Genomic DNA, 22,941 nt, shown 5'->3' with positions numbered 1-22,941 from the left:
CTTATTATTATTTGAGTTTATTGAGGTGTTGAAAGGAGTCACATCAAAAAAGTAGGGCATGTAGGCCCTAGTTAGCAAATTCAATAAGAAATTTACAGATAAATGGGAGGAAATTCAAAATGACAATCAAATTAGCTGCAGATGTCAGTGCCAGCAAGATTTTATATCCTCGCTGTATCCGACCCCCTGTCCAGTCAATTTTTAAATATTCTACTCACTAGTCCAAAATTATTTTAAAAATAAAAATAGTGTAAATTGCTGGAGATCCAACTATAGTGAATGGATTCTACAAGTCAGCAATGGAGAACTAGGTCGAAATGGTATTTTTGAGATTTCTCAAAACTAAATTAGAAAAAATATGTACAATATTTGTTTGGGTTTCCTTCATATCGTAATGAGAATTCAGTATTTTTTTCGAAAGTAAAGGAACACGTTAAAGCCCTTAACCGACAGGTTCTGAACATGACAAAATAACGCACAGTTGCTCAAAAAAGAATGAGCGCATAATATTGTATAAGTTCCTCGCAGGTACACGTTTTCCAAAAACTATATTGAACCTATGCTTGTAGTGTTTGTTTTCGGTATCCACAAGGTTTGTATCTACACGAGAGTGAATTATATATTGATAATCATTTAAAATGTTGCAAAAATATTAAATGCGAGGAGCATACAATTCCGTGTGTTCATTCTATTTTCTGATTTTTTGAGGTGGGGTTGTGACTGTACATTAGAATTGGTTCCATTTATGATGTAGTACATTTCTGAATTTTCTTCGTCCTTCAGGCGTCCCATCTCACAAGATATGCATATAAGTTAGATGCGTCGTAATATTCTTCTTTACAATCTAAATACTGATGCAAACTGAACTAACCATCTAGCCTAATTTAAATCAAAGAATTTCATTTTTGTCCGTATTGAACTGAGAATGGAAGATAGGAAACTTAAAAAGGTCCACCTTTTCAATACATAAATAAATAAACTATAACATTTATTTGTATTGAAAAGTTTCCTATCTTCCATCTAGCCTAACTCATGAAAGTTGAAAATAAACCGGACATCGATCATTGCAGACTGAACTAACCATCTTATTGATTTCATCAATGTTGGAAATAAACTGGGCACTGGTCAATGCAGATTCAACTAACCATCTAATTGATTTCATGAATGTCGCTAAACAGCTATCATCAACATACGGTGACATTATAACTAGGATCTTTCTCTCTTAGTGGATGATTTATCTGCTGTTACAAGGTATTTTATATAATGATATGGTAGAATCTTTCTGCATCATTACGTTCTTTTAACATTAAAATTATTTACATTACTCACAACTATCCCTGTGGTCCACTAACCAGCTAATAAAAATACGTATGAGTCTAGCCGCAATCATTCCGTTTTTAACAGATCACTACTGTACAACTCCAGCAGCCTGATGATCCCTCACACAACCAGAACTGAGGCCATCTAATAATTAAACCAAAATTCAAATTGTGGGTGCGTGACACTGGAGTGCCGTCATTTACCCTGCCATTCGATAAATTCGCCACAACACACATTAAAAGTCTACTTCCACAACAATTAACTGTGTCATGATTTCGCCGTAACAAACTCCTCCACCTCTCTAAAACCATTAATCCAGTATACAAATAATCATCTCTATCATTTACGAGGTTATTATATTATTATTAATTCCTTAGACCCTTTTAAATCATCCAAACAGTCGTCTGATAACAGGCTCGCAGTATTCTAAAAATATCTCACCCTTCCGCTAGCCGTTTGTCAGTCATATCCCGTACCACCTGTCGTTTTCCTACCTGCGGTGAATCTACATGGAAACAAACTAAATTATAATCTACTCATTACATATGAATTTATCTCTTATAGCATCTAGCCTTCTGACATCACATGAATCCTAAAACCAAACAATTCTCCAACCCTGGTAATTGCACATGCCTCCCACGGCATTCTAATACGTTATTTCCTCGGGGCATTTCCTGCTCCCGTCATTATAACACATTATTTTATCGGGGCATTACATCTTCACAGCGTCAACACATCCGGAGTTCGATTCTCCCTCAGGTAATTTCCATCCCGGAATCCAACTGAACTCATTAATTTTAACATTTGTCCCTGCTAGTACATCCTTTCCCATCTTGGCTATTGGATGTCTATATGATTTCAGATTAATTTCTTACACAATGTTTCCTTTTACTTTGTATTTCATTTTAAATTCGTGGCCTTTTTCATGTATTCGTCATCGTACTGAAATTACGTAACTATTGAAACAAACTTTTAGCAAATATCAAAATTTAAATGACAGGAAAATCACGCAGGCCTTTACTTAATTTAGACATTGTGATATCTCTATCTGATACCCACAAAAAAATACTTTCCAACACTCAATTATATTTTACATTATGTTTTGACACGGAATCTTGACCCACAACTCTATGACGAAAGAATGGCATAACACTCATCTTTACTCAATACCTTCTTTAGTCCGATTAAATATAATCGTTTGAAATTTTGGGACTTCAACATAAAATGTGCTTTAATTTCTCGTAATATCTCTGTGCCACACAACACTTGATATTTGAAACCAAAGCAAAGAAAAATATCAAAGTATCGCCCTGAAACTTCGGCCCTTATTTACACAGAACATAACGATGCAAAATACACATTAAAGGATACAAATCATGCCACCCACCTGGATTTCTGCTGAACAATGGCATGTTTTCAGACATTGCCATTCACTGAACGCCCAATTAAGGCTTAACACTCCATATTGATACACACTATACAAACTTCACACATTTCTTCTCGGAGATCCTTAATTAATAACATTATTTAAAAAGATTTAAGCTCTTTAGGCTTTTTCAATCGTGAAATTACCAGCGTTTCGCCCCAGTGTAGCAGTGAGCTCATCAGTTGGATTGCTACACTTTTTCAAGACGCTGGCGGCTGATACACCGTTGAGACACCATTATTTAATTTTATTTTCTTACATTCTACACAGGAGCCTTCGTGGCTCAGGCGGCAGCGCGCCGGCCTCTCAACGCTAGTTTCCGTGGTTCAAATCCCAGTCACTCCATGTGAGATTTGTTCTGATCAAAGCGGAGAAAGGTCAGGTTTTTCTCCGGGTACTCCGATTTTCCCTGTCATAAGTCATTCTAGCAACACTCTAAAATATAATTTCATTTCATCCGCCATTCATCAATCATTGTCCCAGAGGAGTGCGTCAGGCTTCGGCAGCCGACACAATTCCTATCCTCCTATCCTGACCCAATCGAATGACTGGTATCAGTAACTGATTTTCATTTTACATTCTACACACTTAATAAATATATGTGAATCTTCAAGTTTATCTCACACGTTTCTTCTTGAATACTCTTACCTTTATGTAATATTTACATGAAACACTGTACATTTACCACACATGAATTATTATCAATTCACTTCTTATTCATATATTTCAATATTTACACCATCCGACACATTTAACAGGCTAAAGTACTGTATTAATATCACCATGCCGAGATACGCCGTTTATTTATCGTTTCATCACCAAACGCGGGCAAATGTAATATTCACACGAAGAATATGAGTATTTATTTCATTCCACACTCCACCAGTTCTTACCATAGACTGGTAGAAGAAGTGTCGTATGGCTTTTAGTGCCGGGATATCCCAGGACGGGCTCGGCTCGCCAGGTGCAGGTCTTTCTATTTGACGCCTGTAGGCGACCTGCGCGTCGTGATGAGGATGAAATGATGATGAAGACAACACATACACCCAGCCCCCATGCCATTGGAATTAACCAATTAAGGTTAAAATCCCCGACCCGGCCGGGAATCGAACCCGGACCCTTTGAACCGAAGGCCAGTACGCTGACCGTTCAGCCAGAGAGTCGGACACCATAGACTGGTAATTCACTCTTACCAATAACCAATCTTTAATGTTCAGTTTGCCACCCGCACATGAATAATTGGCTTAGAGCGACGCAGAGTTTGATTCACGCACCACCAAGGAAGGAATGCCTCTGGCCTCCCTCGTCACTCTTAGTGTATCTGCATTTTGGAACGCAGAAAGTGGTAAGAAAATTGTATCACATTACACAATTTCATTATCCCACGGGTCTCATCTCTGGTGTTGGCATCCCCAATGTTCAGAAAAATTCAAGGAATATGAATCTCATGATTTTATAATTTTAATTTGCCTCTGGGTGGTCTAAAATTCTGAAGCGTGGGTTGAATAAATACGTTTCCCCCTCCATGGCAATATGCACGTCTAGCTTCGAATCTTCCCATGGTCTTTCCATTTTTGGTTAGAAGAGGTTTGATTACATGACAATTCCTTTCAATTTACTAGGCCTTCCACTGTACCAGTCCAAGTTTTATTTTGCATCTGGATAATTATCGTACTTTAGAAATTAACCACGAGCATGCTCGAATTCATCCGAAATTCTCACCTAGAATCTTATAAATCTGGATTCCTTGCAATTCAACTTCGACGCTCTTGTCTCGTGGGTACGAAACATAAAGAAGACACATGGAGCTCATCAAGCAATGATGCAAAATTGGATGCTCCTTTCACAACAATATATCTCGCGGCTAAGTTGACTAGTAAATTTAGGTATCCCTTTTGATAACTGTGAATGATGGGTTCAGTTTGTTATAGTGTAATAAAAACATTTATATTTAACTCATGTGTTCGACAGGATGAAAAGTTTTTAACTTACATTTAGCTGAGTCAACACTGGAAGGTATGGCTTCCTTCTAAACAGATTCTGCTCATGTTTCGTAGTCCCTGGCCAACACTCTGAGCTATACAAAGCCACTGGTCTGCCTACAGCACATTATATCTTAGATTAGTGGTTCGGTGAACTGGCACCATTTCATTCAGGCAGCCTTCTCTCGTGCTTGAACTTGTGTCGGATTCAGCATTGACATGTGATGCCAGGTATCTATAACGGGTTACTTTGTTAAATTAAATTCTGCCGTTCACGACGAAACTGATGGTTTGGTCACCACACTCTAGGTATGATTGATATTGTGTCTCTTCTCATATCTTTCGCGTTGTGCAGTGCCTTCCATGCTGAACCAGGCATGCTAGGTTACTCCGGGCGCTATTATCACCACGGCATCAGCAGACAACAGTGTGGTGGTGTAAGGTCTCTAGTTATGGTGGCCATGCATAGAGCAAAGAGTAGTGGTGAGAAGGAAGATCCCTGATGAACGTCAACAGGCATGGGAAAAGGTTATGAACTTGTAACCTCACGTTACAGAAGCTTGATCCAGTTATTGTAGGCTGCAGGCAAGTATCGTAACCTTAACGATAGCCATATGAGATCATGTGGAACTCAATCAAAAGAATTTTAACCATAATTGGTTAATTCCGCTGGTACGGGACTGGGTGTATGTGTCGTCTTCTTCATCATCATTTTATCCTCATCACGATGCGCACGTTACCTACGGGAGTCAATTCAGAAGATCTCAACTGGCCAGCCAAACTTGTGCTCGGACACTCCCGGCACTAAAAGACATACGTCATTTCATTTCATCAAATGTTGTCCCGCTGGTTTTAACGAATCCATTTTGATTTGATGAAAAATCGACAGTTCGTCGAAGGCGAGCATCTAATACTCGTTCAAAATTCTTCACCGTATGGCACGATATAAAGGAACATTTAATTTTTAGGCAGACAACACATCGCCGAGTTTTTTATTGAGGAAATGTTATAATTTTGCATTAAATGAATAATTTACAGGCTGTTGTTAACGTAACTTTAACCTTTTCGTTTGTACAGTTAATTGCCGAGTCTTCCAGGCCTTAAGTGTGGAAGATCACTGCACACATTTGACAATTATTATTTTTCCCGACTTAGTTGTGATTTATCCAAGGAAAGTCGTACACCTTCTGTTATACAGTATATGTCATATAGGATAATCTCACTGAGTGTGGTGGTACCACTACCTTCCACACTATATTCGTCGATGGTACCTTTGAAAGTGGTCCAAGATTTTTCCGTCAGATTTTTACGATTCGCAAAAAACGGTATTTAATTACGCGCCCTCAGTTTTCTAACTCCTTCTATATATAATGTTAGAACCCTACATGCAAGCATTTATATGTACATTTGGTGAATGTTTCAATATCCGTTTCACCTTAAGCCGAAAATAGTTGCTTATATTTTTTGGCAGTCAGTTCATGTACAGGTCCTACCAAAATTTAAGGACACCTGCATATTTCATGAACATGATTCCTGTCCTTAAACTTTTAGTCTCAGGAAAATGATTGTTTACAGGGAACTAGGACATATTTAGAGGAAGATTTGCTAAAATTTTCATTAAACTATCATTCTTTGTTTCGAAGTTATTGAAGTTCTTGTTTGAAATAATTGGAAAGAAAATACCACTGGTGACAGGCCTTATTCTGTACAAAACTGGGAGGTAAATATTGTTGGTTATGGGACCGAATTGATAATCTTCATGGTGCCGAGATAGTTAAGATGTTGGGGGCGGAATTATGTGGAATTAGCAAGAGATGGGGACAAATTAGTAAACTCCGCTGCTGTAGAGTCTACTGTAATTATGGAGGTTAACTCTGTTGTAAAAATAAATAAATTCTTTGTTCTGTTGTTATTCAGAAAATACATTAATAGTCATAGGAAAAGCGTGTTTAGCCGAACTACAGGAAAGTGAAAATTCATCATACCTACACGCTCATGCCACTTAATACTTACATTTTGCGCTTCGAACTCGGTCTATGTTGGAATAATAAATTGAATACTTCTGTAGAGTTCATACGTTGAACGATTTGTATGAATTATTTTAAGAATGCCCCTTAATTTTTCACACAAATAGTTTACCTCTGACTTTGTTTAATTCCAAAGATAAGGTAATTTTAACAATGTTATGACGAAGAAATAATATATACCTGACAAGAGTCCTTTCCACCGTCCAGATAACCAGCGCAGATCATACTATCCGTGATCTTTCCGTCATAAAGACCCTGGCACTCAGTTTGGCTCAAGATTGGCACATATACCTCTTGCAGGATAACGGAATCATTACCACCCTCCTGAAAAGGGTAAATCAAAGACAGTATTATTTATAGCTGAAAATCCAGTCCTTGAAACTCGTGTAGTCAAACGAGATGTCTCATACTATAATATTCAGGTCCCATAATGTGAATGAAAGGAACGCTCAAATCAACAGTATTATGAAAAAAAATCATAGCATCATATTTCATCTAAACAAAATTTTACAAGAGAAACTGATTTTAGCCAAACAGGGTAGGAAAATTAAATCATTTCAGAATAGATTTTACGAAATATTGAAAAAGCACAGACTTAAACATGACCATAAATAAGGACAAGACCAAGGCCCTCATGATGAGCAGGCACGGGACGGAGGCCACCGTGGTCAATGGTGGACACATACTAAATAACGTGAATGACTATCTAAGAAGCAGTAAAAGAAAGGCCCTACAGACGCCCTGATTTGTCAGCCCGACAGAGAGCCTGACCAAATCAGGTGTTGTCAACATACGACCTGACTAAGCACCTGATCTCATCAGTTGGATTTGACTCCTGAACAGAACACATACATCATGCCTCCCGTTTTGCTGAAACACCAAGAGGTTGGGATCGCGCTTGTAGCATTGTTAACTAATTTGAGAAAAAGAAAGAAAAATGTGGGCAAACAAATGGCTAGTGGAACGAAATTTTTTAGTCATATGATGTTACGAAAAGAACTAGATTCTTTTAACTTCCGTAATTATTTGAGAATGAACTACGGAAGTTACAGTACATTGTTATACCTAGGGAGTCGACTGATATCGAAACAAGATGGCGTCAGGAGAGAAACAGTCACTGCCCTCATATTTTCTATGTTCTTCACAGTCGCAATCGTTGTGTAACTTTTAATTTCTCCAGAAGAATCTTAAGAGCCTGATTTCTTTTGCATCCCTGTTACTATACTGCTTACTCAACGTGCGTATCCCACTAATAAGTAAATTATTCACCGAGCTCGATAGCTGCAGTCGCTTAAGTGCGGCCAGTATCTAGTATTCGGGAGATCGTGGGTTCGAACCCCACTGTCGGTAGCCCTGAAAATAGTTTTCCGTGGTTTCCCATTTTCACACCAGGCAAATGCTAGGGCTGTACCTTAATTAAGGCCATGGCCGCTTCCTTCCCAGTCCTAGTCCTTTCCTGTCCAATCGTCGCCATAAGACCTATCTGTATGGGTGCGACGTAAAGCCAATAAAAAAAAATAAAAGTAAATTATTTAGGTATATAAGCTCCAAAAACTCCACAATTACTTCCTGCTCAGTAGTGACTGCTGTCATTATTACCTACTGTATGTAGGTCTGCTCGCACAGAAGGTCGCTAGTCAGCTGACGAGCCGACCTGCCTGACAACGCTCTAGACCAGGGCCTCTCAGTGTGCATGCGCGTGGTGCATGCACTGTGCACGGTGCAAAAGACGACTTGGCTTGGTTGACCAGAGTGCAGACCCCACTCCTCGATTTGGAGCAATAGCGCTAACTCTCTCTTTCCTCACGCCTGTCTCGCTCGCTCCGCCTGTCTCCCTCTCCCCCACTTGCGCCGTAGCGCTCCAAATCCGGGCTGAGTTGAGCCGAGTATAGCCGAGTAGAGCCGAGCATAGCCGAGTAGCCCAGAGACGAAGCGTTGATCCGAGCCATACCGAGCGGCACCGATGCACAGTGCACGGAGCTCTTGCGCCTCGCTCTGCACGCGTGAGATTTTGGGCGTTTGAGAGGCCCTGCTCTAGACGATCTGATTTGGTAAGGTGGTCAGGCTGTCGGATAGCTTGGCCACCTGACTTCACCCGACTTCACGACAAGTGTTTCGTCGGATGACACAATTACACCCAACCTGATTTAGGACCTAAAACTGAACCCCCTATGGTACTGCAGCCCTAAGGGGCATTGGCGTACCAAGCGACCGCTGTTCAGCCCGAAGGCCTGCAGATTACGAGGTGTCGTGTTGTCAGGACGACGAGTCCTCTCAGCCGTTATTTTTGGCCTTCTAGATGGGGGACGCTATCTCACCGTCAGTAGCTCCTCAGTTCTAATCGCGTAGGCTGAGTGGACCTCGAATCAGCTCTCAGATCCAGGTAAGAATCCCTGACCTGGCCAAGAACCGAACCCGGGGCCTCCGGGTAAGAGGCAAGAACGCTATCCCTACACCGCAGAACCGGCTGATTTACGACCTTATCTAACCAAATCCTGACCAAATCAGGTCGTTTGTAAGGTCTTTAATATAGGCCTACGGCAACTGAAGTGTGGCAGATATCGTAAGCAGGATCAACTAGACCAGGGCAGCCTTTAACAGGAAGAAAATACCTCCCCAATTTGTACACCAACCTGGGCCTAAAAAGAAGTTCTCAAGATATTTGCTTGGAGTGTGCTGCTCTTCGGCAGTGAAAGTGACTCTTGGTCCAGCGGGAAGGCAGAGAGTTGATGCCTTCTAGATGTGTTGCTACTGGAGAATCCTCAAAATATCCTGATTATCAATGTGAGGAGGTCCTACGCAGGGTAAAATAGATGGTCGGTCTGTGGAACACTATCCGTTCACAGAGGGATTCCTGGTGTGGCAGGTGAGATTAGAGGAGATGCGCGAATAGCTGGATATCAATCTTAGGATTGACTACTAGAAAAAGAAAAAAAAAATAATACGATTTGATCCTAATGGCACGGTAAAAGAATTCTTTACAATTACATTGAATTACTAAAATTATTGAATATCATTGCAAGTAGAGGAAAGTAATGTTTTACGATAAACGAGTGTAATAAACAACTTTTGGTGTTTAGCTCTAGTGAGGGTAGATTGCTTTCGTTTACGGACGTACAGTACACTGTTACGGCTTTGTACAGGTTAGCATCTAAAAAGAGTTTTGGTGACAAATTTCGTGTTTGCCCGAAAAAAAATATTTAAAACTCAGCTAGAGATTGGCCACTCTGCCATCTGCCAAAGTGAACGTTCGCGCTCTGGCAGCCTAAATGGAGTCAACACAAATTGTCTGCCGTAGGATTGAACATACATTACTCGCGTACCTTAACGCGAACTTTAACTAGCGTGCATTTCCTCTTTGTCCTGCTACTTTTAGATTCTTCTGATAGCTCCCTTACACTAAGAACTTATTTTATCATCGTACTGCAACCGATTCTGTATGCCCAGTGTCGTCGTAAGAGAACAGAGCCCAATTTGCAGAAATATCCAACGCCCACTGTATCAAACGTAACCAAATATTTCCGTGGATATAACTCGGCTTGCTCCGGTTATTTCGGTGGAAGGATACGGTTTGAAGCGGTCGTCACCATTCAAGCCTCATTTACACTAGGAAAAGACACAGTTTGACAGTTGCAGCAGGAAAAAGATTATATAAAAAACTTAGTAGGCTGAGTTTTACTGTGTCTTGCTTTTACGTTATAATCAAACCACAGCACTGTTTCGTGCAGGCCATATGTTGAACTAGTCGCGAATACTCATGGACAATATACACTGAGTGGTCAAAAGTCATGGGAAGACACTAAATGTGATGTTAAGAACGAGATGCTCCACCTCCAGCCCTCAAAACAGCAGCAATACGGCGAGGCATCGACTCTACAAGGCGTTGGAATCGTTCTAGAGGGATCTGGACCCACGCATCTTGCACTGCTACCCACAATTGGTCTTGTGTAGTTGGTGTGGGTTTGATGGAACGTACACCAGTGCACCAGTGCACTGTGCAGCATCCCATAAATGCTCGATAGGATTAAGATCAGGGGATCTGGAGGGCGAACCCATCGTCGTTACTTCACTGGAGTGCTCCTCCAACCACCTGCATGTCACCACAGAGCGGCGACATGGCGCATTGTCCTGTTGAAACATGTTATCTCCATCAGGGTACTTTAAGGCCAGAATGGGATGCAGATGATCTGAAAGAATGCCCATATAACGTGCACCTATCAGTGCTCCATGCAGCCGGACAATGGAGCCTAATTGCGACCATGAGAACGCCGTTCAGATCAGAACTGAGCCACCTCCCACCTGGACACAACCTAATTTACGCGCATAGCTTCATGGGACATACGCCACACTCTTACGCGCCCCTCAGCTCGATACATGTGCAGCCGGGATTCATCTGACCATACCATACGCCGCCAGTGTTCCTTGGTCCATTGCTGGTGTTCGCGGCCCCACGCACTTCGTTGAGCTCTGCGTCGAGGTGTCAGCAAAAGGACATGAGGTGGTGGCCGGCTGGTGAAGCCTATGCGGTGCAGTTGCCTCCTTATAGTCGTGGCAGAAATGAGTTCCTTTCTCCCATCATTCAACTGGGCGGTAATCTGACTCAATGTCGCCTGTCAAGCGCCCAGTATGGTTCTGCAGAGGTGACGTGATGTCCGTTCGTTATACACCTGTGATCTTCCCGGGCGGCGGTTTACGTTGGTGGTAACATTCTCTCTACAATGTTGAAGATCCACCCTCGACATTGTGACCTCAGAAGCCCGAATTTGCATGTAATCTCCACAATGCTATGACTCATGCACCGTGCGCCGATGATCATCTCAAGTTCAAAATCGGTTAACTCGCGATGTGTTGCCACCTTCACGACACTGGTGTCTGTGACAGACTGCTCAGCTACCCCGCAGCTAGCCGCAACCCTCAGAGGTCACATACGGCATATTTTCTAATGGGACACTCCTTCCTGTGACTTTTGGACACTTAGTGTTTATCATGCTTGCCATCTGTCGCAATAGTCGAGAACACTATCCTTCGAACTTCGAAGCCAGATACTTTTCAAATTATATTCCAATTTTCTGGATCATTTAGGCATTTATTTTAAACAGTGCTTTTATTTTTGTATTTACCAAAGTACTCGTAACTTGTGCACACATGGTCTTGCACTTGGATTATCGTTACAAATTAACTACACCGATCAGACTGAGCCTCGGCTAAATAGCGGCTAGTTTTACTAGCCTTGCTTCTCTATATTCGGGACATGCACGTAAATATGTTGCCCATTAAAACAAGATTAATTACAGAATACTACATTGCCATTGCTAATATAGAATTAAGATTACTATTTGTATTTATTGATCTGTGAACTTACAGGCCTTCGCCCATTACATTGTTCAAATTCATAACAATCAAGCAAGAACTGAATATTAATCACAATGATAGTAATAGTTAAATTAGAATTATAAACAAAATGGCTCACGGTCAACTCACTACCGGAGAGCCGCTTAGCCCGAAAGGAATATGAACTATCATTGCCAAGAGACGTGAGGCTACTCACGAGACAGTATGGATTTTGAACTAATGGAAGAATTACCGGCAAATGTGGGGATGCTCACGACCCTAAATAATTGAACCATTAGGAATGATAATAAAACGATAACCGCTCCTACCCGAAGTGCTCACTTCCGGGTAAGGTCTGGTGCTGACCGGATGACTGGGAAATGTTATGTTAAATTTACTAATAATGTACTTACCGAAGTGTGACCCCAACCAGTAACGACGGCAGTTGCACCTTCTGACACGTCATCATTCTGAGAAGGTAGGGGGATCACCTGTATATCATTACTCAACAAGAAAGGGCTTGCCACCTGTAACAAAGAATCGCAATGTTATTAATAACATATACGATCAATATTAATCCTTTACTCAATTAGCAGTTGACACTAAGATAATTAAGCCTTCAATCAGGTTATTTTCAGGGATTATGACCATTACGGCCTGCTTGCCTTTTTGTTCGTGCAATTAACTTATTAATTTCTTTGTAATTAGTTACAACACCGTGTTCTTTTATTCTTATTTGCTGTTGGTGATTAATTTGTAACTTGCTATACTTTTCAATTTGTACAAAAATGTGACTAAATACAGCATGATATGAAAGTACCCGTATTTCTCTGTACACATTCATGATGTCATCAAGTCCTTACAACTCTCCAAATTCAAGTGTCCAACCATCGATGTCAAATCTACAATCCGGGAAAGTGAAAAAAAAGAACACCTTGACTCAAGTGAATAAGGCCTGTCATACTTTGCATGAGACACTACGAGAGGGGAGTGCAAGCGATGATCAAACGCGCAGCGCTGCGGACACACCAGGAACCGCGTTATCAACCCTGGAATGTTGCAAGCTGCGCAACAGTTAGTCACCGCCAGAGCCTTTGGCAGCTAGTTTGCCGTGGCTTGCGGAGTTCTAAAGGGACCATTTATGCAAGTGACGGAATTTGAGCGAGGGCGTATAGAGAGCCTGCGGGAGTCCGGGTGGTCGTACCGCAGAATTGCGCAGCACGTGGGGGCGAGAGGTCTCCACAGTGCATAGATGTTATCGACAGAGGTCAGCAGAAGATTGTCATCCCCGTTGGACTGGGTCCAGACTGCAGCGATGCACGCTAAGGCCGTCGTATCTTACGAAGTGCCATATTGGATCGCACCGCGAATTCACAACAAATTTGGGACACTGTTGCTCCGGGGGTATCAGCGAGGAGCATTCGCAACATGCTCCGTGAAGTAGGGCTGCGATCCTGCGTGCCGTTAGGGGCGTCTTCCGCTCCAGCTCGCCTCTAGTAGTGTCGCGATAGGCACTTATGGAGGGACGAATGGAAACGTGTCATCTCCAGTGACCAGAGTCGCTTCTGCCTTGGTGCCAATGATGGTCGTACGGGTATGTGGCGTCGTCAAGTGAGAGCCAACGTCTGGTGTTTATACGACAGAGGCACAGAAGGCCAAAACCCGACATCATGGTGTGGGAAGCCATATCATACACTGGTCGTTCTCCTCTAGTGATCGTCGAGGGAACACTGAACAGTTCACGGTACATCCAAACCATCATTCTACCCGTCGTATGCACCAACAAGGCGAAATGCGTTTCCATCAGGACAATAGCACCCAACGTGCTCTCCAAGGTGTACGTTATCTACCCTGGCCAGCACAATCCCCAAATCTGTCCCAATTTGAGCATGTTTGGGACCGGATGAAACGTCATCTTGCGCGGTCTGCATGACCGGCAGGAAATATTGCCCAACTGAGGCACCAGGTGGAAACTGCATGGTGGGCAATTCCGCACGACTACATTCAGGACGTCTACGATCGTCTCGATGGGAGAATTGAAGCCTGCATTGTTGAAAAGGGAGGCTATACACGGTACAAGCGCTGACATTAACACATCCTATCGATTGTACTCAGATGCGTACTGTCTCTGTAGGTGTGATCGTGTGATGTATACGTCCTCAAGCGTGTGTCAATAAAATTACTCCGGGGGTATCAGCGAGGAGCATTCGCAACAGTCTCCGTGAAGTAGGGCTGCGATCCTGCGTGCCGTTAGGGGCGTCTTCCGTCCCAGCATGCATCGTGTTCTTTTTTCACTTTCCCGGAGTGTTCGACATTTCCTGCTTCCTTGCATATTGTGATAGACAGCAGCGAATGATGCTCCAGAACCAGAACGAAGCTCAGAAATCTCGCCGCGTGCAGTACAGAAGTCTAGAAGCATTCCAGACAAATACTTATGAAAAATATGAAGTGCTACGCAATAAATCACATAAACGAAATAAAAGCCATTTTACTGAAAGAAGAGAGGAAAAATCACGCATTCTGAAAAGGAGTGTCATGGAGAAACAATATATTTGTAACAAAATAAGTATTGATGTTTTAATTATGGCACTGCCCAGGATTAAGTGGACATTTCCTGCTGGAAGGCAATAGCTGCAACAGACCACGTAGTAGAGGGTGAGGATGGACTTGACAAGGGGTACTACAGAGGATGTGGGAAGCGCAACTGTAGCAGCCTCTGCGGTTTGCACACTAAGGCGGAGAAAGGAAACGAAAGACATACTGCGCTATACTTCAGGAATATTAAATGTGGTTATGGTTAGAGATAGTAAACCAACGGCCCTCAGTCGAGGGCGGCCCTTGAGTGAGTAGAGCTTGCTAGGAGTCCTCCTCCGAAGGGAATTAGTGAGTTTCAAATTTACAACAACAGAACAAGAGTTATCGCTTTAAGTGTACGAAGTTTGTATATGGCTGGAAAGCTTGCAAACGGTGAAGCAGAAATGCAGCGGCTGGAGATCAAGATATTGGGCCTAATCGAAGTTAGATGGTTCGTATCAGGAACACATAAAACTGAACACAAGGTCCTGTATTACTGTGGTGGTGACGATCCTCGATATCAATATGGAGTAGCTGTGCTCCTAACTTCTCATATGGTGAAGACAGTCATTGATTTCATTCCCCTTGTGGACTGAGTTATGCTTCTTAAACTGCGAACTTCACATCGAGTCATGAACACTAAGGTTTGGGCTCCAGCATGGTATAAAGATGACGAGTTGGTTGAGGAATTTTACTGGACTCTAGAGAAGGCAATGGCCCTTACAAAGAAAGATGAGATAACAGTGGTCCTCGTTGACTTCAACGCAATGATATGTCGGCGTGAAGGACGCCGTTGTTGGACAATACGGTCTCGGTGAGAGAAATACCGGAGGAGATCTTCTGGTATAGTTTTATTCAAACTAATAGCTCTCTGTCATCAATACCTTCTTGAAGCTATACACCCGGTGCTGTATACATGGATATCCCCAGCGAACTGTGAAGAAAACGTCCGGCTCCATGGCTAAAGGGTTAGCGTGCTTCCCTTTGGTCACTGGAGTCCAGGGTTCGATTCCCGGTGTGGTAGGGAATGTTAACCTAATTGGTTAAATCCGCTGGCATGGGGACTGGGTGTATGTGTCGTCTTCATCATCATGTCATCCTCATCACGACGCGCAGATCACCTACGGGCGTCACATAAAATACCTGCATCTGGCGAGCCTTACTTGGCCATACACCATTTCATTTTTGCGAAGGAACCAGACAGACTTCATTCTCATTAAAAGTCATATGAGAAGGTCCGTGAAAGCGGCTGAAACCTACCCTGGTCCGGATGTTAATAGTGACCACAATCCCATCGTCATGGATTTCAAACTCCGTCGCTTTGTCAAGATCAGACGTTCTGAAAAACCTAGGCGCATTAATGCAAAAGGACGAAACATCTAGGCACGGACTCGAACAATTTTGAAGTTTCAAGAACGGTTGAGTGCAGTAAACAATTCAGGAAGCAATTGGCTTTACGTCGCACAGACACAGATAGGTCTTATGGCGACGATGGGTTAGGAAAGGTCTAGGAGTGGTAAGGAAGCGGCCGTGGCTTTAATTAAGGTACAGCCGCAGCATTTGCCTAGTGTGAAAATTGGAAACCACGGAAAACCATCTTCAGGGCTGAAGCAGAGGGATAAAGATCAGTATAAAGAGTTGAACAGGTCAGTGAGGACAAAGTGCAGGAAGGAAAAAGTCTTTGGCTGGTGAAAAGATACAGAGAAATATATTCTAGGAGAAACATGACTTCATTAACCTCCATAAGAAATTAAAGAATTTAGGGAAAAATATCGCAAGCCGTATAAAGCCATACTGAGAGAAGCTAAGAATATTATCCCGGTGGAAGCTGAATGAAAGCTGATGTGCCCAAAGGAGTATGTTGAGAATCCATTTAACGATGAGCGGCCAGAAAAAACTATCCTGTATTGAAGAATGGAACGAAGCAAGTTCTGACATAATAAAGGAGGAAGTATTATATGCAGTCAGGCTCCAGAAGAAAAGTAAAACTTTGGCTCCGGACAACTTACAAGCAGAAATCTCAAATTCATTGCTAAAGGTGATGGTAGAAGCCCAAACCTGCTAACTGCACAACTCAACCCAATATATATGGTTGAAAAAATTCCATCTGACCGGTTAAGATCAACTTTTGTTACCATACCTAGAGAAAGGTAGTGCATCACATTGTGATGATTATCGCATGATCAGCCTAATGTCCCTTGTCATAGAGGTATTCCTATCATCATGTGAAACGCGAACGCTAAATTGGTCGTACTAAATTTGGTTTTAGAAATGAACTGGGAAATCGCAAGGCTCTTTTCTCTTTGAATACTTTCACTCAAAGATGCGTGAGTATGAATATCTGCGCGTATACAAGCTTCATCGACTATCGAAAAGCTTTCGATTTCTCATCTCATGCAAACCTTAAAAACTGCTGGTGTTGATGTTGTTGATATACGTATCATTATTCGACTCTATTGGAACCAATTAGCAGAGGTAAAGTCCGACTCGTTGGCTGAATGGTCAGCGTACTGGCCTTCGGCTCAGAGGGTCCCGGGTTCGATTCCCGGCGGGTCGGGGATTTTAACCTTAATTGGTTAATTCCAGTGGCTCGCGGGCTGGGAGTGTGTGGCGTATTCAACATTAGAAATCATACTAGGTAGGGCCCTCATCTTTACAGACATGCAGGTCGGCTAATAGGCCGCCTACTAGAAAAAGACCTGCACCAGGCCTCTCCGGAGGCCATACGCCATTATATTAGCAGAGGTAAACATAGAGGGAGACGTAACTTAGTGTATAGCTACACGCGGAGGAATGCGATGAGGTTGTGTCCTGTCTCCTCAATTTTTTTATATCTATTCTTTACCTTTTTTACTCTTCGCTTTACGTCGCACCGACACAGATAAGTCTTACTGTGACGATGGGATAGGAAAGGCCTAGGAGTTGGAAGGAAGCGGCCGTGGCCTTAATTAAGTACAGCCCCAGCATTTGACTGGTGTGAAAATAGGAAACCACGGAAAACCACTTCCAGGGCTGCCGACAGTGGGGTTCGAACCCACTATCTCCCGGATACAAACTTACAGCTTCGTGCCCTTAACCGCACGGCCAACTCGCCCGGAGACATCTACTGTGAGGCCGAGTTCAGAGAAGTTATCGATGATGTTAATATAGGCATCAAGATAAATGGAAATGTCATTAATAACATCCGCTTTGCTGATGAAACAGTTGTGTTAGCCAGTAACATTAACTTACTGATCTTCACATTATCAATAAGAACATTGTTAGGATCAGTGCGGCGGAAAAAAAAAATAGCGTATGGTTTTTAGTGCCGGGAGTGTCCAAGGACATGTTCGGCTCGCCAGGTGCAGGATTTTTGATTGGACTCCCCTAGGCGACCTGCACACCATGATGAGGACGAAATCATGATGAAGACTACACATTCACCCAGCCCCCGTGTCAGCAAAATCAACCAATGATGGTTCAAATTTCAGACCCTGCCGGGAATCGAACCACGGACCCCTGTGATCAAAGGCCAGCACGCTAACCATTTAGCCATGGAACCGGACAGTGCAGCGGTTTGGTCTGTTCATGAATATAGGCAAGACCAAGCTAATTATATTATCGAAAACTCTAAGCAGTCCTCACTGCACATCAACAACACTATTGTTCAGTAAGTGCCATCATTCTCACATCTTGGGATTATATCGAATGGGCATTGCGAAACTAACAATGAAATATCCTGAATGGAGCAAGCCAAAAATGTGTTCAACAGTATGAGGGCCCTATTCACCATTAGAGATAGGTGAGAGAGTTCGAATGTTACGAAGCTATTTTTCCCTGACTTTCCGTATGGTTTCGAAGGCTGGACGCTCAGCCCTTTCTTGGAGAGACGGATTGAAGCGTTTGAAATGCACTTGTACAGAGGAATGCTTCAAATATCCTAATAATAATGTCATTTGCTTTACGTCCCACTAACTACTTTTACGGTTTTCGGAGACGCCGAGGTGCCGGAATTTAGTCCTTCAGGAGGTCTTTTACTTGCAAGTAAATCTACCGACACGAGGCTGGCGTAATTGATCACCTTCGAATTCCACCGAACTGAGCCGGGATCGAACCTGCCAAGATGGGGTTAGAACGCCAGTGCCTCTACCGTCTGAGCCACTCAGACCGGCTGAAATATCCTGGGTAGAAAGGAATACCAATGATAATATCCTCACCTTGTTATAAAACAAAACAAAAAACTTCAAACAACCATCAAGTAGCGAAAGCTGGGGCACACCATGAGAATGAAGGATATGAACTTCAACTCATCATCGAGGGGAAAATTGAACGACGTAGATATGTAGGGAGACGAAGAAATTCCTGGCTTAAAGACTTGCACCACTGACATGGACGAACTTCCATAGAAATGTTCTTTTTTTTTTTTTTTTTTGCTAGTGGCTTTACGTCGCATCGACACAGATAAGTGGTATGGCGACGATGGGATAGGAAAGGCCCAGGAGTTGAAAGCAAGCGGCCGTGGCCTTAATTAAGGTACAGCCCCACCATTTTCCTAGTATGAAAATTGGAAATTACGGAAAGCCATCTTCAGGGCTGCCGACAGTGGGATTTGAACCCACTATCTCCCAGATACGGCCAACTCGCCGGTAGAAATGTTTCGAACCGCTGTTCCGCGATTAATCATAATCAATTGGATCACCAACTATCGTAGGCAGATTATGTCCTAAGAAGAAGAAGAAGAAGAAGAAGAAGAAGAAGACTGCATTCGGCACCCTTCTAGCTGCTTATAGCATGTAAAATTGTTTATATTTAAGGGATTTTTTTCAACCCCAAGTCTGTACGGATTCTTTTATCATAAAGTTTATATGTTCGAGACAATTCTTGCATGCCGTTCCCCCAACCCACATATGAGATAATGACAATTCGCACATCTGAAGCTGACCCAATCAGACTTTTGGAGCGAATAACCGAACTCCCAGTGTACAAGGTACTGCCCATCCTTGTTATGAACATGAACTAAAGCAGAAGTTACGATTTGGAAGATAATAATAATAAAATGACAATTATAATAATAATAACAACATACATATATACATACATACATACATACATACATACACACACACATACCTACATACATAATTCATTATCAAACAATGCTATATCATCTGCAAAATCATTACAATTGATTTTAAGGTTCTTCTTTTTGCAACCCAGTGTAATTCCACTGTTTTCATTTTTGTTTTTCGACATCTTCAATGCATGAATTTGCCTAAATATGCAGCCATTCCATTTTTGCATTGGGCCGTTCAATTTATGTCGCACATATGTCCCCGAATGAGGATCATGGCAGTTCATAGATATAATACACTAAAACATGTGTGTAATTTCAGTTTTAATAATTATGATGAAATCTGCGCACTATTAATCATATTACCTCATTTAGGATAAATAAATATTATAATTCTTCATGTGCTTACTTAATAGTGACGATCACCTCGCTTGCTATCAAAAGATGCTATATTTACCTTGATGAGGGCGATGTCGTAGTCGACAGTAGTCGAGTTATACAAAGGATGAACGAAGATCTCCTCGGTCTCATGCACAGATCCACCTCTTTCCCGATAAGATGAGCCCGCTCGAATGGTGACAGACCCATCAAGAGCACTGAAACAACAATTGAACAGTTTACACGTTTAATAAATAAATCGATTATTTGAGAAACAACATAAGTCGGCTTTTGACTAAAATGAGCAAGAGGTGCATTCGTATTGTTTAGATATGTGCATCTTCAGCTGTTAAAATAACTTGAGTCAGGCTTCATTTGATTTATTTTCTAAGGTACTGATTTCTGTGTTTTTTGTGACTATCAACTCAAGTCACCAGCTGGGTTTTGACGTAGAATATCTGCATAAATCTTAGATATTTTCCCCAAATATGCAACATGCTTCGATAATGGACTTCAGTATCCTTTAAATTTAGTGTAAATTTAAAATTGATGGTGTCCTATTGAAATATTAAGCTCAATGTACTGTAAACCGTAGCGTTAGGGCATTGGAAATATTTAAGTTACCTGTGAAATTTTATGTGATGGTGTAGGAGTGTGTCTTAGAAAAGTGAACAGTATATTTTTACCTGTATTAAAATCTGTGAGTGGCTAGAAAGGTACAGTATGACGAGGTTGATGTGAATCAGCATACAGGTGCCGGTGGAACAATCCCTGAAAATTGTGTATATGGAACAAAATAATGAAGTGTTTTGCATCTATCAATGTTTGCCTTTTCTTGTACGATTAGTACAAATGGTAGCAGATCGTCGTAACTGATGTCCGATGTTTTAATTTCAATTTTTGATTTGTGTTTATATGTCAATATGTTAGAGGAACACTTTATAGTCTCCCCTCTGTTTAATTTGAAGGGTTTTATACAGGGTGTCCTTGAAAAACGTTCCATTATTTACAGAGAAGGAAGCATGCAACAAACGAAAGAAGAAAGGTTCTATAAACATTGGTCCTAAACCCAATAATCTTAGGAGTTATGGTCCACTATGACCACCATCTGTGATTACCACGTCCTTGATCTACTCTTCACAACATGTGTTCGATGTAACTGTCATCCATTCCAATGCAGCCTTCCACACTACGTAGCATGGAATCACACATTCCTTGGAAAACCTCTGGCTGTGGCCGGATTGCATTAGAGGAAATGAACACGTATTCTCGTAGGTATCAACATCGTTTATGGGGACTGCACACACTATGGTCCTTGCATGTCCGTAAAGCCAAAAACCTAAAGGATTAAAGTCAGGCCAACGGGCAGGTCAAGTATTGGCCCACTCCTACCTATCCATCCCTCGTGGAAGTATAGTGTTAAGTGTCGCCGAACCCTACGATGAAAATGGACCGATGCCCCAACACAATAAGACCATAACAAAACACGCTATTAGCTTTACGACCAAGATTTAGGTAGGAACGTATTTCCGTCTATTGTTGCATACGACTCTCCGTAAATTATTCGAACATCGTGATTATTAATATCAATGTAGCGGACCATAACTTCGAAGAAACTGGGTTTGCGACCAAAGACTATAGGACCTTTCTTCCGTCGTTTGCTGCGTGCTGCCTCCTCCGCAAATATTGGGATGTTTTTCAAGGACATTCTGTATATAGATGATTTTTACTAGAGTTTGACAAAGCGAATCTCTGTGGATTATATTTCATTTGTGATAAATAAGCTTGGCAATAAATAGAGAGGTGGATGATCCGCCCAGTCAATAATATGTGTTCATTTTTTAATATTTACCTTTCACCGTAACTTTATGTCTAGTAAATGTTTCGAGAATATGCACATTCTCTTCTTCAGCTAGTTAAATTAAAATTCCTGTATACAATAAGACCTAGTGAAAATGGGGGCCCCCATTAAGACATCTAAAACTATGACCAGTACAATGTACATGTTAAAAATTGAAGGATGGAGGCATGGAATTAAATTCCATCTTGTCATATACAATAAAACACAGTAGGATGACGTCTGTATGAATTAAAATGTTGAGCACTGCGTCGTGTTGTGATGTGAGGTCACTGTGTCCTTGGTTTTCCAATACTTTCTTATAAAATTCAGGTGAGGTGGTATTAAGAAAAATATAAAATGATATAAAAACTTGTTGTCAAGCCGATACCCTCCGTTAATAGGCGTGATGTGCGTAAGGCTGTCGTGCAACTGTCAAGGAGATATAAAAGCAACTGAAATTGTTCGACGAGTGATTGCGGAGTTGCAGCGGGAGGCGCAGTGGATGGAAAGAGGGGTGGAGGGTACCGTTACTGATGCTATCGTCATACTTCCCCCCTTACGCGCTTTTCCTTTGCCCTCTTTCTAGAATATTCGGTCACCAATTTAAACAACTGATTGTCCTCTGACATGTGCTCACTAAGGCTATTTTTACTATCAAATATTTGTGACTTGTAAATATCTAACTTCTCAAGGGCATTCATTTGTTTACCTTTGTTTAACGGGTGTAATAAAACCATGTCCCGTTCAATATTAGTGAAATGATGATTGTTTTCGTGCATATGTTCGCACATGGCAGAGTATCTAGAATATCTTCGTGCATTTACATGCTCTTTATAACGTACCAATACACTTCTTCCCGACTGTCCTACATACTTTCTTTCGCAGTCTTGACAAGACAATTTGTATACTCCCGAATTTCTGAAAATACTATTGGTGTTTACGCTATTCGAACTGAACAAAATGTTATTAATATTATCTGTTCTAAAGGATACGTGAATATTGTGTTTACTAAA

At 41.8% G+C, this 22,941-nt stretch overlaps 1 protein-coding gene across 1 annotated transcript in view; it reads right to left on the bottom strand.

Moving 5' to 3' along the window:
* The window catches only part of LOC136874464 (trypsin-3), a gene marked incomplete at its 5' end in the record, with an annotated part of 51,005 nt that overhangs the window by 4,842 nt on the left and 23,222 nt on the right, over positions 1-22,941 (bottom strand). Inside the window, 3 exon segments of the mRNA XM_068227730.1 lie at positions 6,936-7,079; positions 12,500-12,613; positions 20,168-20,306. Of these exon segments, the coding sequence (XP_068083831.1) occupies positions 6,936-7,079; positions 12,500-12,613; positions 20,168-20,306 (397 nt within the window).

The sequence above is a fragment of the Anabrus simplex genome, chromosome 5 (genome assembly GCF_040414725.1).
Source record: "Anabrus simplex isolate iqAnaSimp1 chromosome 5, ASM4041472v1, whole genome shotgun sequence".
Taxonomy (NCBI): domain Eukaryota; kingdom Metazoa; phylum Arthropoda; class Insecta; order Orthoptera; family Tettigoniidae; genus Anabrus; species Anabrus simplex.
Note: the sequence above shows the minus strand (reverse complement) of the source record. Positions and strands in the feature narration are given on the sequence as shown.